The sequence below is a fragment of the Silene latifolia genome, chromosome 8 (genome assembly GCF_048544455.1).
Source record: "Silene latifolia isolate original U9 population chromosome 8, ASM4854445v1, whole genome shotgun sequence".
NCBI classification, from domain to species: domain Eukaryota; kingdom Viridiplantae; phylum Streptophyta; class Magnoliopsida; order Caryophyllales; family Caryophyllaceae; genus Silene; species Silene latifolia.
Genome location: NC_133533.1, coordinates 25,402,628 through 25,417,220, shown reverse-complemented (window position 1 = coordinate 25,417,220; position 14,593 = coordinate 25,402,628). Strand labels below are relative to the sequence as shown.

General features: G+C 40.6%; 1 protein-coding gene and 1 non-coding gene across 2 annotated transcripts; one reads left to right on the top strand and one right to left on the bottom strand.

Annotated features, from left to right (window-relative positions):
• The first annotated feature begins 9,155 nt into the window (after positions 1 to 9,155).
• TRNAG-UCC (transfer RNA glycine (anticodon UCC)) lies at positions 9,156 to 9,227 on the top strand. Its single transcript has one exon. It is a non-coding gene; the product is annotated as a tRNA-Gly (tRNA).
• A 75-nt stretch (positions 9,228 to 9,302) lies between these two features.
• Positions 9,303 to 14,359, bottom strand: LOC141596589 (UDP-D-xylose:L-fucose alpha-1,3-D-xylosyltransferase MGP4). The gene is made up of 4 exons (XM_074416790.1): positions 13,652 to 14,359; positions 11,265 to 11,426; positions 10,491 to 10,706; positions 9,303 to 9,905 (listed from the first exon to the last, which is right to left on the bottom strand). Exons 1-4 carry the CDS (start codon positions 14,081 to 14,083, stop codon positions 9,696 to 9,698), a joined length of 1,020 nt encoding a protein of 339 aa, XP_074272891.1. The 5' UTR covers positions 14,084 to 14,359; the 3' UTR covers positions 9,303 to 9,695.
• Between the last annotated feature and the right edge of the window lie 234 nt (positions 14,360 to 14,593).

Genomic DNA, 14,593 nt, shown 5'->3' with positions numbered 1-14,593 from the left:
TCAATCAACGCTTTAATTAATTATTATTAATCTATTGTTTTTTATTTTCCCCAATTTCCCAGATTTTTCTATTTTTGACGCCTTTAATTCATTCTCCGCCTCTTAATAAGTAAAATTTTAGAATTAATTATTCTTGCATCCAAGGGAAACGTAAGTTTTTTTTCCTTATTTTCATGTTAAGTCTAATTCCGTTTTGATTTGTATGCTTTGAGCTATATATTTGTAGTTAGTTAGATGCTCTAATTGGGTTTTCAATTAGATGTTGAATGATTCTTAAGGGTTTTTAATTAATGTGTAAAAGGTAATTCAACTATAAAGAATTCAGCAGCAATGGTGGATAGCGACGATACCGACAATGTAAAAGGTAATTCAACTACAACAAGGGGAAAATTATTCAATTAATTAGGAAAACTGAAAAACCCTAATTAATTTCAATTTGGGGAAATTGATTTAGAAGGTATAAAAGAGAGATAAAGAATGGAAATAGGGTAGAAATTTCGTATATAATAGAAATAGGAGAATTCAATTTGGTATAAAAGAGAGCAAATTGAAATAGGGTAGAATTAAATTGAAATGATTAGGTAATATTGTTGAAGAAATTCCCAATGAAGAATTAGAGAGACGAAGAAGTCGTGAAATTTGAAGGAGTGAAATTTGAAGAAGGAGATGAACATTAAGGGATTATCAAGAATGAGGGTAAGGGTATTTTCGTCATAAAAAATGAACTTAAGTGACAGAAATTCAAATTGGAGTCAATTGTCCACCGAAGTTAATGTTTTGGTTGTAATTTATCATCAGAAGTAAAATTATGGATGTAATTTTCAAAAAAAATTATATAAGGCTGTAATTTTCAAAAAGTGGTTTATAAAAGGTTGTAATCAACAATTTTCTCTTTTTATAACTAGTATAGCCGTATAGGGATGGAAAAAACAGTAGGGTGAGCAAAACTGTATACTTCAAAACTGTATCGGGTAAACAGTTTTAAAAATCGCAAAAATCACTATACGGATCCGATACGGTTTAACCGTGTATACGGATTTTGGGTACCCGGAAAAACCGTGTATACGGAATCCGTATATACGGAGACGGTTTGGTGACATATGCGCAATTAAACATTCTAGCTATTCAAGAGCTAATAATTACCTCTAACATGACTACCTTTGATGAAGGGCTAATTTTTATTTATTGAGATAAGTTAGTAAAACAAGTCATAAAAAAATATTAGGGGTGGAAGATGAAAGAGTAACCTTGCGTTTTTTTGTTTTGTTTTTTTATACAAAAACTTTAAACCGTGTCGAAAACCGTATATACGGTTTTGGTTTTGCCCAACCCGGATACGATACGGTTTTATGAAAACCGTATCATATACACGGATTTTCACATCATATATACGGAAATCCATATAACTCAAAACCGTTGTAACACCCCCGTACACCAGAACGCCTTACCAAGGACCATTCCAGTGTATGACGGTGTCACCATCTCGGTTTCCCGAGGAGGTAGATCAAATTAGACAATATAAGAACAATATTATATCATTAGGACATCTATTACATTACCATTCCATTCAAGGTTCCAAAGATACATTATGGTTACAACACTTGTGATTCTACATCTCTAGATTAGTAGCGATTGACTCGATCCCTCCAATCCCAGCAGCAGTAATCAACAACACCTGCTAAACCAACTGCTCACCATCCCCGAATGGATCACCGCAGATACCACAAAACAACACGGGGTCAGTACTGACTAACCAAATATAAGATAAAACAATCAAGTAAAAAGCTGATCATCCACTATCCCACACTCATCATCTCGTACCAACACCGACTACACACGAAGTGTGTAGCCCTGCCAGATTACCCATCGCAACAGGTAATCCTCGCCGTCAGTGGGTGACCGCAGCCCATCCCCACCTAGTCCAGCTCCTCAACGAGCGACTAACAGTCCCTGTCCCTTAATGTGCACATCCCCTCCCGTGGCGGGTTCCACGGAGGGCGAACTAGGGTGTGAAGCCACTCCCGCAAGTGACTCCACTACAATCTCAATCACAACATCGCAGCTGTCACACGACCACGTCAATATTACCACAACCACTATACTCCGATGATCAGCGGATAGCCATGATTCACAATACAAACATAGAATTCAATTCAATTAACAGTAGACTGAGTAGGGAGACCCTACCTCATAGCAAAGCATGAAAGGACTCCATCTATAGCCACGCACGACTCCGTTAAGCACCCTAACAAAGATAACCGTATCCTATTATACGACTATACTCAAAGAGATCATACAAGAGAACACAAAGCAGAACTTACCTAACCTTGCACATCGGTGACCACCTAGACAACCACCACCCACGTCCCTCTTGTTCCGCGAATCCCGATATTCCCATGGTAGGGATTTAGGCTAGCTTCCTTAAGGTATGCAACTATGGAGTGATAGAGGAGGGAGATGGTTTAGGGTTAGAGGAGGAGAAACTGTCGAGGAAATGAGAAAATAGAAATGAATCTCGCGAACACGCATTTATAATAACACGTCATTAGCAGCCATACTCGGTCGAGTATAGGAATACTCGGCCGAGTAGACTCCACTCGGTCGAGTATTGGTGGTACTCGGCCGAGTGGCCTCCGCTAGGTCGAGTGACTGACTTATACGCCCCCTTATTACCGGGCCTCGATCCCTCACCCAATCATCCCTAAGGTCTGTTTGGTCAACAAGATCGGTCAACAGCGTTCCTACAATTCCCGAGTATTACAATCTTCCCCCCTTAAAAGAACTTCGTCCCCGAAGTTCAGCCCGCACGACACTCCCGCAAAAGACTTTACGTACCATGACCTTAACCACCTTCACAAAGGCACACAAATTCACACTATCCATACGTTACCATGAACCATCTTACTCAACAACAATCGCTTATCACAGCTACCTTTCCCAACAATAACCCATTCTCAAAACAGTATGCACCCATATACTTACATGAGTATGCAATTGCGACACTTTACACAACGTAAGGAAACCATACACAAATGTAAACTACCACATTCCGCACACTTATATTAAATATACAAATGCAACGCGATACTCCATTGTAGAGCAACACTCACATTATAAAGAGTAACTAAGTATACAATCACCACTTTCAAACACGCGATATATAAGTACACAATCACCACATTCCGGACACGCACACCATTGATCATCATTTGACTCGAATCTTTATATTACTTGACACCCGTGCACCATATAATTTTCATATTAATTGGATACACATAGATGCGGCTTAAAGAAACATAATTGTAATTTAGTAACTCCGAATGTGAACGCCTAACATACATATAATTCCCAATATTTCATAAAAATTAAATACTTACTCATAAATAAAATACATATTTCACAATTAAAATACTTATCATAAAACTTGATTTCCGTCATCCATGTATAGTATAACCTTTATATTACTCGAATACAACAAAGCTATCACTTCAAGGGAACATGAACATACATACATGAAATTCCAAAATCATAGATATAACTAAACACATGTTTTACATACATGAAATACTTAATTCCGCGACATTACTCTTCCCCTCTTAAAGGAACTTCGTCCCCGAAGTTCACTATTAACTAAGGCTAACACGCGCCCCTGACGGTGACATTACCTGTAGACCCTTGTAGTATACCCTTGTAGTATGACACTACATACTCTTGACTCCTAAGGACCAAAACATTACAGCAACATAACAACGTATGACACGGATCGTATAATTAATGAGAAATGACAGTGTGACGCGAAAATCGTTGTGGTAATTATCACTGTAGCCAGACATATCTCCATATAAAACTTATTACAACCACTACACTGGTTGCGTAAGGTGTTACCTTTCACATAATTTCAATGGTTCGAGTCTTCCTCCCTGAAACCACTCAAGTTCCTGACAACTAAGCAACGTCGTAATACAAAACATTCTCAATCACGAATCCATGGTATAACTAGCATTCACCTATGAGGATTATTATGGTATAAAAAAAAAAAAAAAAAAAAATAACGTGATAAGACATGGACCACTCCTCTATACTGTTATCATATAACTTCACCTGTGCCTTCTGTTACTTCAACATTCGGCCGAGTATGAGGGCTACTCGGTCGAGTGAGCAAAACTCGGTCGAGTATATTTGTTTACTCGGCCGAGTGAGCTCTACTCGGTCGAGTACTGCGTATACTCGGCCGAGTTTTCATATCCAGAGGGCGTTTTAACGATTTTACATTGTGTAGTTACCGTCAACCTGCATCACACTCCTTACAGTAATATAAAACACATCCAAATCCCAACATACATACCATTTAACATGTCTCCGCGCGATAATTAATTAGCTAACGGCCTTATGGCCAAATACAGTCGTCCAACGAGAAGTACCAAATACTGAAAGCAACGTCTAAAGAAGAGGCAATAAATCCGACACAACAAAACAAGTCCATCACCACTAAATAAGTCTAACATCCAAGAAATCAACTAAATCAGTCTAACATCCAAGATCAGCAACGAGGACCCTCCTCCATGTCATCACCGCCACCTGCGCCAGAGGTCCCTGCACCTGAATTCCCTGCACCTGGAAAATCTGCTGCTGCTGAGTAGTCCCCTCCCAGCTGACTGCCGGAGTTGGCTCCCCACGGTCCCGCGAGGTAGCCAAACTCGGTCTCCACTAGAGGTCTCCAAAAACTCGGGTCCACCCCATAACTGTGGAACACTCCCGTATCCACTCCTGGTCCTCTCCACCAAACAGGCTGTGCCAAATCAGTCCCGATGCCCTGATTGAGGGTCATCTCATGAAGGTTGCGGAGCACCAAAGTAGAAGAGATCCGCTCAGCCAGCTCATGAGGCTGCATCCTAGGGTCATGCACCGTAGGGTACGGCGAGAACTGGTAGGGGTGGTAAGGGTAAGAGTCGGGGACAGAGTAAGAGGGCTCGGACACAACTGGGTCTACCCTAGGCTGCCTAACTCCACGACGCTCCCTAGGTGGGGGAGGTGCCTGCTGCTGCCCCTCAGGCACGGTGACAGGCTCCGGTAAGTCCAGAAGGATCCGCGGGTCAATCAGGTAAGTCTGGGGCTCAGGCCTAGGAATGCCACAAGGCTCCCACTCGGCCAAATGATCAACAACAGGGAGATGAGCTGGGTCCGGAAGCACCATCCACATAGTCCCTCTCACCCTCCAAGCATACGACCCATCATCCAACTTCCTCAACCATCGGTTCTGACGCCAATACTGGGCGTCCATGGTAGGTACAACCTCAACATACTCATTCCCCTCAGGAGGTGGGGCCTCAAAGTCGGCCAGTCGCTGAGCCAGGCGGGTCACTATGGCCCCGCAAGCAAGAAATCGGGTCTCAGACTGTGCCATGCGCTCCAGACTAGAGCACACTATACCAGGGGCACTGTAGTAAAAGGGTTTCCGACGGTGGGGGTTAAGGTAGGACACAAGAAGCATGACCTCGTGAGAGTTGAGTTTACTCACGTCCTCTCTCGAGTAAAGTAGACAGGTCAACATCCTTAGAAACATACGAAGGGAGACGTGTTTGAATATCATTAATCAACATGGCACGACGGTAGGGCGGGTCTCGCGGTCAAATAAGGTAGGTGCGAGGTGCGCCACTGTTCTTGGCCACGTCACTAAGGTAGTCATCCTCCTCAGCCTCTAAACCTAAATGGTCAGCCAACTCATCCATGGTAAGCTCATGGTCCCTATTCATGAGACGAAAAGAGACGGTCTTTCCCTTCTTATCATACACAAAAGAACTCAAAAACTCTAGGGTCAAGTGAGGGTATGATTTCTTTCTCAAGTGATACAACCCCTCCATGCCCAAAATTTTGAAAATGTGAACTATGTCTTCCTTAATCCCCAGAGTCTCAAGAATACTAGGGTTGACACAACGGGTGGGGCGAAAAGGGCGACGCATAAGAGCCACGAAAGCCTTACGATGATCAAAGTTAGCGAAAATTACTGATGGATGAGCCGCCACCGTCGGTACAACCGGTTCGTTGCTACCCTGCCCAACCTCGAGTTGGACCTCCGCGCGAGATCTCTTGTTGGGTAAACCTCTAGTTTTCACCATACTGCAAGAAAAACATTTTTAACAAAGGATTGACACAGACAGTTCTGAACACAAAAGACGGACTGTTCTACTTGTATATCGATTTTGGAATAAGCTTAGGAAGATAAACTATCAGAAATCACCATGTATCTTACAATTCACCTAGTTTTAAGGTTTCAAATTGCATCAAAACAGGAAATACAATACTCATCAACAATTAAGAAGAATTTCGTTTATTTTACCCTAGAATTCAGAAAGTGAAATTTACTTCATGAAATCAATCAACCAAAGATGTACACAAGTTCAATATGTGTTCACGTTCGAAAATCGAATAGTTTAGGACAAGGTTCAGATTGTTTTTAGCAAGAAATCGAAATATAGCATGTTGATACACAAAATCTTTGAAAACAATAAAGGAATTGAGTTTAAATCTTACCTTAAACTGAGTTAGGGCAACTAAAGACAAGTGTGGCACCAAGATTGTACCCAAGAGCTTGAGAGAAGAGGAGTATGGAGTTTTAGAGAGAAGAAAAGATGAAGATGGGAGGCGGAAATAAGAAAGAAAGGCACGAATTTAGGGTTTTTGTATAACCCGCAATTGGCCTGCTACAGCAATACTCGGTCGAGTGTTGGGAATACTCGGCCGAGTGTTTACTACTCGGTCGAGTGCTTACGATACTCGGCCGAGTGTGCAATACTCGGTCGAGTACCATTCTTACTCGGTCGAGTTTTGAGGTTCAGAATAGATTATTATTCCAACAAAATGGGCACTTGGTTATGTAACCTGCCACTCGGCCGAGTTTGATATACTCGGTCGAGTACTCGTATCTACTCAATCTAATCTTCGAAATAAGGAAGGGGTCGTAAGTTTTCACTGTTCCTGCAAAACCAAATAACATCGTTCGGAGTTCCGGGATTCCGGCTCGTCACGATTAAAGTTGATTCCTACCACGTAAACACACAACAACACGTATATCTACACATTCATCTCCAAACAATCATTACTTTCACTTTATCCTTCACTATTACAAGAAACTACTTTATTGTACTCATAAAGCACATGTCACAATCTAATTACGATAATTACCAGGTTTAGTTCTATATCACATCATTTCCACTTCTGCTAATCACCAAACGTACAACTTATTCACATTTGTAATGCAATAATGCCACACCTACACGTCCCAAATGTAACAAATTGATTAAGTTGTCATTGATCACACATTGCAATAATTCCATGTTCACTTCCACTTTTCTACACATTTAACTAACACATATCACTCTAGTAATAGATACACACACAATGGATGCACACAGCACGCAACACTTAGCAACTCACGACTCCCACTAGCTACCCTTTGCCCGTGTCTGGCTTAAGTCCGATGGGGCCATGATTTTGAAATGAGGGCGCCTACTCACCCAAAATCTAGCATCGGCTGGGGCTCCCAACGTACATACACCAGGTTCATTTTAAGTGACACCCTATGTTCATTATTTTGCTTAGTTCAGGTTCCAAAATCGTCGGCTCTGATACCACTTTGTAACACCCCCGTACACCAGAACGCCTTACCAAGGACCATTCCAGTGTATGACGGTGTCACCATCTCGGTTTCCCGAGGAGGTAGATCAAATTAGACAATATAAGAACAATATTATATCATTAGGACATCTATTACATTACCATTCCATTCAAGGTTCCAAAGATACATTATGGTTACAACACTTGTGATTCTACATCTCTAGATTAGTAGCGATTGACTCGATCCCTCCAATCCCAAAGAAGCAGATAATCAACAACACCTGCTAAACCAACCGCTCACCATCCCCCGAATGGATCACCGCAGATACCACAAAACAACACGGGTCGATCTTGACTAACCAAATATAAGATAAAACAATCAAGTAAAAAGTCGATCATCCACTATCCCACACTCATCATCTCGTACCAACACCGACTACACACGAAGTGTGTAGCCCGCCATTACCCATCGCAACAGTAATCCTCGCCGCCAAGCAGGTGACCGTAGCCCATCCCCACCTAGTCCACTCTCCTCAACGAGCGACTAACATGATCCCCCGTCCCTTAATGTGCACATCCCCTCCCGTGGCGGGTTCCACGGAGGGCGAACTAGGGTGTGAAGCCACTCCCGCAAGTGACTCCACTACAATCTCAATCACAACATCGCACTTGTCACACGACCACGTCAATATTACCACAACCACTATACTCCGATGATCAGCGGATAGCCATGATTCACAATACAAACATAGAATTCAATTCAATTAACAATGACCGAGCGAGTAGGAGACCCTACCTCATAGCAAAGCATGAAAGGACTCCATCTATAGCCACGCACGACTCCGTTAAGCACCCTAACAAAGATAACCGTATCCTATTATACGACTATACTCAAAGAGATCATACAAGAGAACACAAAGCAGAACTTACCTAACCTTGCACATCGGTGACCACCTAGACAACCACCACCCACGTCCCTCTTGTTCCGCGAATCCCGATATTCCCATGGTAGGGATTTAGGCTAGCTTCCTTAAGGTATGCAACTATGGAGTGATAGAGGAGGGAGATGGTTTAGGGTTAGAGGAGGAGAAACTGTCGAGGAAATGAGAAAATAGAAATGAATCTCGCGAACACGCATTTATAATAACACGTCATTAGCAGCCATACTCGGTCGAGTATAGGAATACTCGGCCGAGTAGACTCCACTCGGTCGAGTATTGGTGGTACTCGGCCGAGTGGCCTCCGCTAGGTCGAGTGACTGACTTATACGCCCCCTTATTACCAGTCTGATCCCTCACCCAATCATCCCTAAGGTCTGTTTGGTCAACAAGATCGGTCAACAGCGTTCCTACAATTCCCGAGTATTACAACCGTATACCGCATCATATCCGTATTATAAAACCATATCATATATTTTTGCTCACCCATAAAAAAACATTAACTACTTTGATACTGTTGTTTGGCCTTTCATTTTGTAGTTGGGTCTATTCTTTCTGTAAAACAACAAATATATAACCTGAGGTTTTGATAATTAACAACAAGCGTCTGTAGTCCAACGGTTAGGATAATTGCCTTCCAAGCAATAGACCCGGGTTCGACTCCCGGCAGACGCATTTATTTTCTTTTCTATTTTTTTTCTGAGCGGCATGGGACTTTTAATATATGGATCATATCTACCCGTAACTGTATGCGTCAAATTGAGTGCACAATCATCATAATACTGTAAAAAGAAGATTCAGTAATCAACATATTCAGCTCAAAATTTTATACATTTCAGTTACGTACTCCGTAGGATACATATCCATGAGAAAAACTATACCTAATCCCAATCCTAAACGTGATAACCAACAACATGCTCAAACCTGAAACTACATGCCGTGTCTATATATCCTGCAAACTCAAATCCGCCCCAGGGACATTTGTTTTCCTCGCCTAAAAAGAGGTCACAGTTTTCAGAAGATTGGTCATGGGTTCATGGTTTATACAAGGCAGTTGGTCGTTGAAAGTGATGGTCTCCTCCAAACTTGGCACAAGCACAACCCAAATCAATATTTGTCCATTGATCGGCCTTTGCAACATTTCTATAATTTCCCAAGTGGAGATTCCGAAGAGTAATCATCAGCAAGCCAAAGGCCATAATCACGGAAACGCTTTATCTTCTTCTCAAAACCTAATATGTAATTGTTGTGAATGATGACATGTGAGCCCTTTGTTTCACGAACCCATGTTTTGTTCTTAAAGTACAATCCTCCTGTCGGGAACGCGGACTGGGGAAGTAAATACATATCCACCTGTTTTCATGTCAATATAGAAACTCAGTGAGTATACAAGAACAACATCAGAGCCTTAGAAACTCAGTGAGTACATGAGACGAATATCAGTTGGCTTGAGGGATAGCAGCAGTACAATAAATTTCATGTAATGCAAAGGTGGAACCGTTGATTGACTAAGAAATAACACTCGGCTTATCCAAGAGTCCTTATTTAAGTCATAGCTCGGATTCAAACTTCGGGATATCAATATTTTTGCAACTGTTTAGTTTACTAAAAAAGAACACAATAATCCATACAATGAAAGGGGAGATCGGTTTGAACCTAAGGTCTAGCGTACCCAATATCTCAGCCGGAATTTTATAGTGCCAATACTACACCTTGTCACAAATATTGACCCAAAAACAGACCTAAGTTTATCATCGTGAACTAATATTTGCGGCAACAAATATTATTCTTCCTAACAATCACAACATACCGGCAATCGGGGTGACATTTGCTACCCCGTTGCAACATTGTAGCTCCACCCTTGGTCCCTAAAAAAATACAAGCTTCCATTTTGTTGGGAAGGCAGGAAGTACGCTAAAAAAAGGAGAGGAAAATAACCTGATCCGCGTTCTTCATTAAAGCCCAATTAAAGGCAGGCTGGTCATTAGCTTTTTTGGCCCTGGTCCATGGCTGTTCTTGAAGCTCTTCAATCCACTTTCTCATTGCTAATTTTGCACCATCTGTAGGTCTGAGGAAAATCATACAGCTGCAGACGTAAGGTCGGCCCTTCTTTCCAGGAGGTGGTAAGTCATGCGAATGATTAAGAGGTTTCACCTAAACGTATGAAAAATGTCACTATTAATACTACAAATAGAAAAGCAAAGCAGAGGTTATCAACACGACTCAAAATGTGAACATGACGTATTTTCCAGTCTCCACCATATGCAACCATAATACTACCTCCATCAAATTTGTATCGTTTTTATTTCACTCAGGTAGACAGCCAATATCAACTGTGACCGTTGATCCCTCCAAAAATAAGTAGAGATACAAAATTATATTGGCCACATGTGATTTATCAAAACAAATATTTTCATATTAAAATTTTAAAAAAAGTTGTAGCTATTGTATATTACTAGAAAATATTGGCCAAAGTTGATGTCATTTGTTAATCAAAGAGTCAAATCAAGACAATATAAATGGAAGCATGTAACAATTCTTAAAAGTGCATGCCCTGTCTAATAGTTATGGTCAGTTAACCATGGCAAAAGTGCAAAACTACATATCCACCAAAAAGCAAGTGACGAGTATGATTGCTGAATGCCGAATTGAAGCCTTTTGGAAGTCTCTAAGCAGACTAAAATAGCATGAGCTAGGGTGTGACCAACATACCGCAGCCACATCATCCATGAAGTAGACATCATGGTTTCCCTCCAAATAAGGAAATGGATCTTTTAACCAGACCATGTCAACATCGTTGTACATAACGTTATATCCAAGTTCCAATATGTTTAGAAGGTGCTGAGGTCTCCGAGCTGTAAAATTGAAGAATCCCTGCATAAATGATTAGGCGAATATTACTGATTTATAACTAAAGCAAACATTTAGTTCTGCTAGTGAGACCTATATCCACAGGAGTCTACACTAAAACTCTAGAAGAATGTAAAATTGAAGGACGCAAAAAAAATTTAAACGTTGAACATGTGAAAAGATGTTCATGTGTATTCACGGTTTTACGTGGATGCATACTATAATTAACATCTTAAAACCCATCAATAAGAGAGAGACAAAATATTGATCACACTCAAGTCTTAGAGCTCAGCAACATAAGTAACTTCTGTGTTGAAAGTAAGTTGAAAGTTGAAACAACAATGATCCAATCAACATTAGTTATCAAACTCATATTCTATTTACCGAAATATCAGTCAAGGCTTTTCCCAAGGAAATTATGATCACTGAATCTTCAGGTTAGAGGAACCTTCACTCGTTCAACAAAATGCAAACATCCATGGGGCTTTAAACAACTTATAATTCTAAAAATTGCCAACATTCAACATTGTATCATCATCCCAGCGCCTCAAAGGATCCCGCTTAAGCACAATAAAGGTGGTCGTACATAAACAACTTTACCCAATGTTGATAACTTATCACAAGAATTTGCTACATTCATTTTAAGGGCACACAGGAAACCTAACTAGTTTCAAAATTCTACCAATCTTAAAGACTTAAACACCACCATTTCAAAAACCCAAGAATGGTAGGTACTATAGTTCTATAAGGCCCCACCTAAATCAAAACAACATCTAGTGCCTCAAGGGCTCCTGCAAATTGCGGATCCCCATCTAACTCCGAATATCAGCATACGCACTCTCCAACACATCAATCGCTTTATCAGGCAGAAGTCGACCGTTGATAAACGTCGAAGAGAGCTGTGCAGCATCAACCAAAAGTTGCGCCTGAGATTCGAACACCATGATAGTTTTCATACTTGTGTTTTATCCCTCAAAGAATGCTTATTGTAGCTTCTTGCGCGTCGCAAATGCGGAATCTTTCTCTGATGGGTGGTCGCACCAATACAATTAAGCTGGCCTTTGGCAAGCATGGGCTTGAACACGTTTGCTGCATCCCTATTTTGACCATCACCTATAACCATGTGAATTTAATCGATAAACAATATGACTTTTCCTTTCGCTTGTTCGACCTCGTGTAACACATTTTTCAGCCTCTCCTCGAATTGGCCCACAAGGGTGGCTCCAGCCTCTAACGTCACCATATCTAGTGATATAATCTCTATATTAAGGAGACTTTCAGGAACATCACCACCGCTTAAAATCCGTTGAGCAAGACCCTCAACAATTGTTGTCTTACCCACACGACCCTCAACAATTGATGTCTTAAAATCCGTTGAGCAAGAACGGTCATGGACCAGGGCCAAGAATGACCGGTCTGCCTTTAATTTTGCTCAACGGATTTAAGAGGTGATGAAGTTCCCGAAAGTCTCCGTAATGTAAGGATTATATCACTAGATATGGTGGCGTTAGACGCTGGAGCCACCCTTGTGGGCCAATACGGGGAGAGGCTGAAAAATGTGTTGCACGAGCTTGAACAAGCGAAAGGAAAGGTCATATTGTTTATCGATGAAATTCACATGGTTATAGGTGATGGTCAAAATAGGGATGCATCAAAAGTGTTCAAGCCAATGTTTGACAAAGGCCAGCTTAATTGTATTGGTGCGACCACCCATCAAGAATACCAGTAAGTATATGGAGAAAGATCCCGCATTTGCGGGCGGTTCCCCGACTGTTGACGTGCAAGAAGCTACTGTTCCGGTCACAATAAGCATTTTTCAAGGGATAAAACAGAATTATGAAAACTATCAAGGTGTTCGAATCTGAGATGCAGCTTTGAAGGGGATAATGTTGCCTGGAGTGGTACCGGATCATATCAATCTGCACTGCAACTAATACATTTCCAATTCCCTTAAACAACAACAACCACCCAATGCCTCAATCGCTCCTGCAAATTGTAGGATAAGGGGGTCGGATATAAGAAATTAAACCAAATTACTACCCCTGATTCTCAGGAAATACCCCATATTCACAATAATTGTCCCATTTTCATTTTGAGTATGTTTTTGTTACAAAAAATCACCCAACTTTACTGGCGAGACGCACCACTCCACTCATAACCTTAATCCTTGTGCAAAAAGCAAACGAAACATTTCCGAAGAATGGAAGGTGGTACAATAAATCGATAAAAAGCCAAAACAAAGAAGTTACCAAGGATCCAAACTTATGAGCTTCTGAAGCTTCAAGAACAGGAGGAATAATCACAGCATGACCAGGCCATCTTTGATTAACCTTAAACAAAGTACTATAATCTTCAGCAATTACCAAAACTTTATCTTGATGTCCTTGTCTAACAACACTAATCAACCAATTATTTAAAAACTGTAAATAAGGATCACTAACAATACAAACAATCACAGTTTTTTCCCCATTTTGCCCAACAAAATTTACAGCTTCTTTAAGTGAATAATTCCTCCATTTCGATTGAAACCCTAATTGGGTATTTGAAAAGATTGAAACTTTGGAAAATCCCAGATATGGGTATAGAAAACCAAGGATTATTATTAGAGAAAATAGTAAAATTAGGTTTGTTCGTGTGAATATGAATAAGGGTTTTTGAAATGATGTTTTTTTGGAAGCCATTGTTGTTGTTGTTAATGGTATGAAGAAGGTTTTAATTGAAGTGGGAATTTTTGGGACTCCATTGATGAATTTGGTATCAAGTTGTAGTGATTTATTGATTGAAGTTTGAGGATTGAATGATTTGATTGTTTGGGATTGAAATTAAGGGGAAATTAATGGTTTGATTTTGAGTGTTAGTGAGGAGTGATGTGTGATTTGGGTTGAGAATGAATGTTGAGCAGTGGATCTAAGATTTTGAGAATCAAGTGTTGTACAGCTTTTGTAATCACATTCTGGATCACGCGCTAGGAACAAATATTTTCACCCAATTTCCGGTTGAAGACGAGATATATCCGTTTGACTGTTAAAACGGGTCAAATAAACATCATTTGATTAGACAAACTATTGACAGAACTATTACAAGTTCGTCCCTACTATTATGTGATGTATTTGAAGCTGTTTTAGGAATATATAAAGAGTAAATTATAAATAACTCCTTTATATAATCGACTTTTTTTAAATAACTCCCTT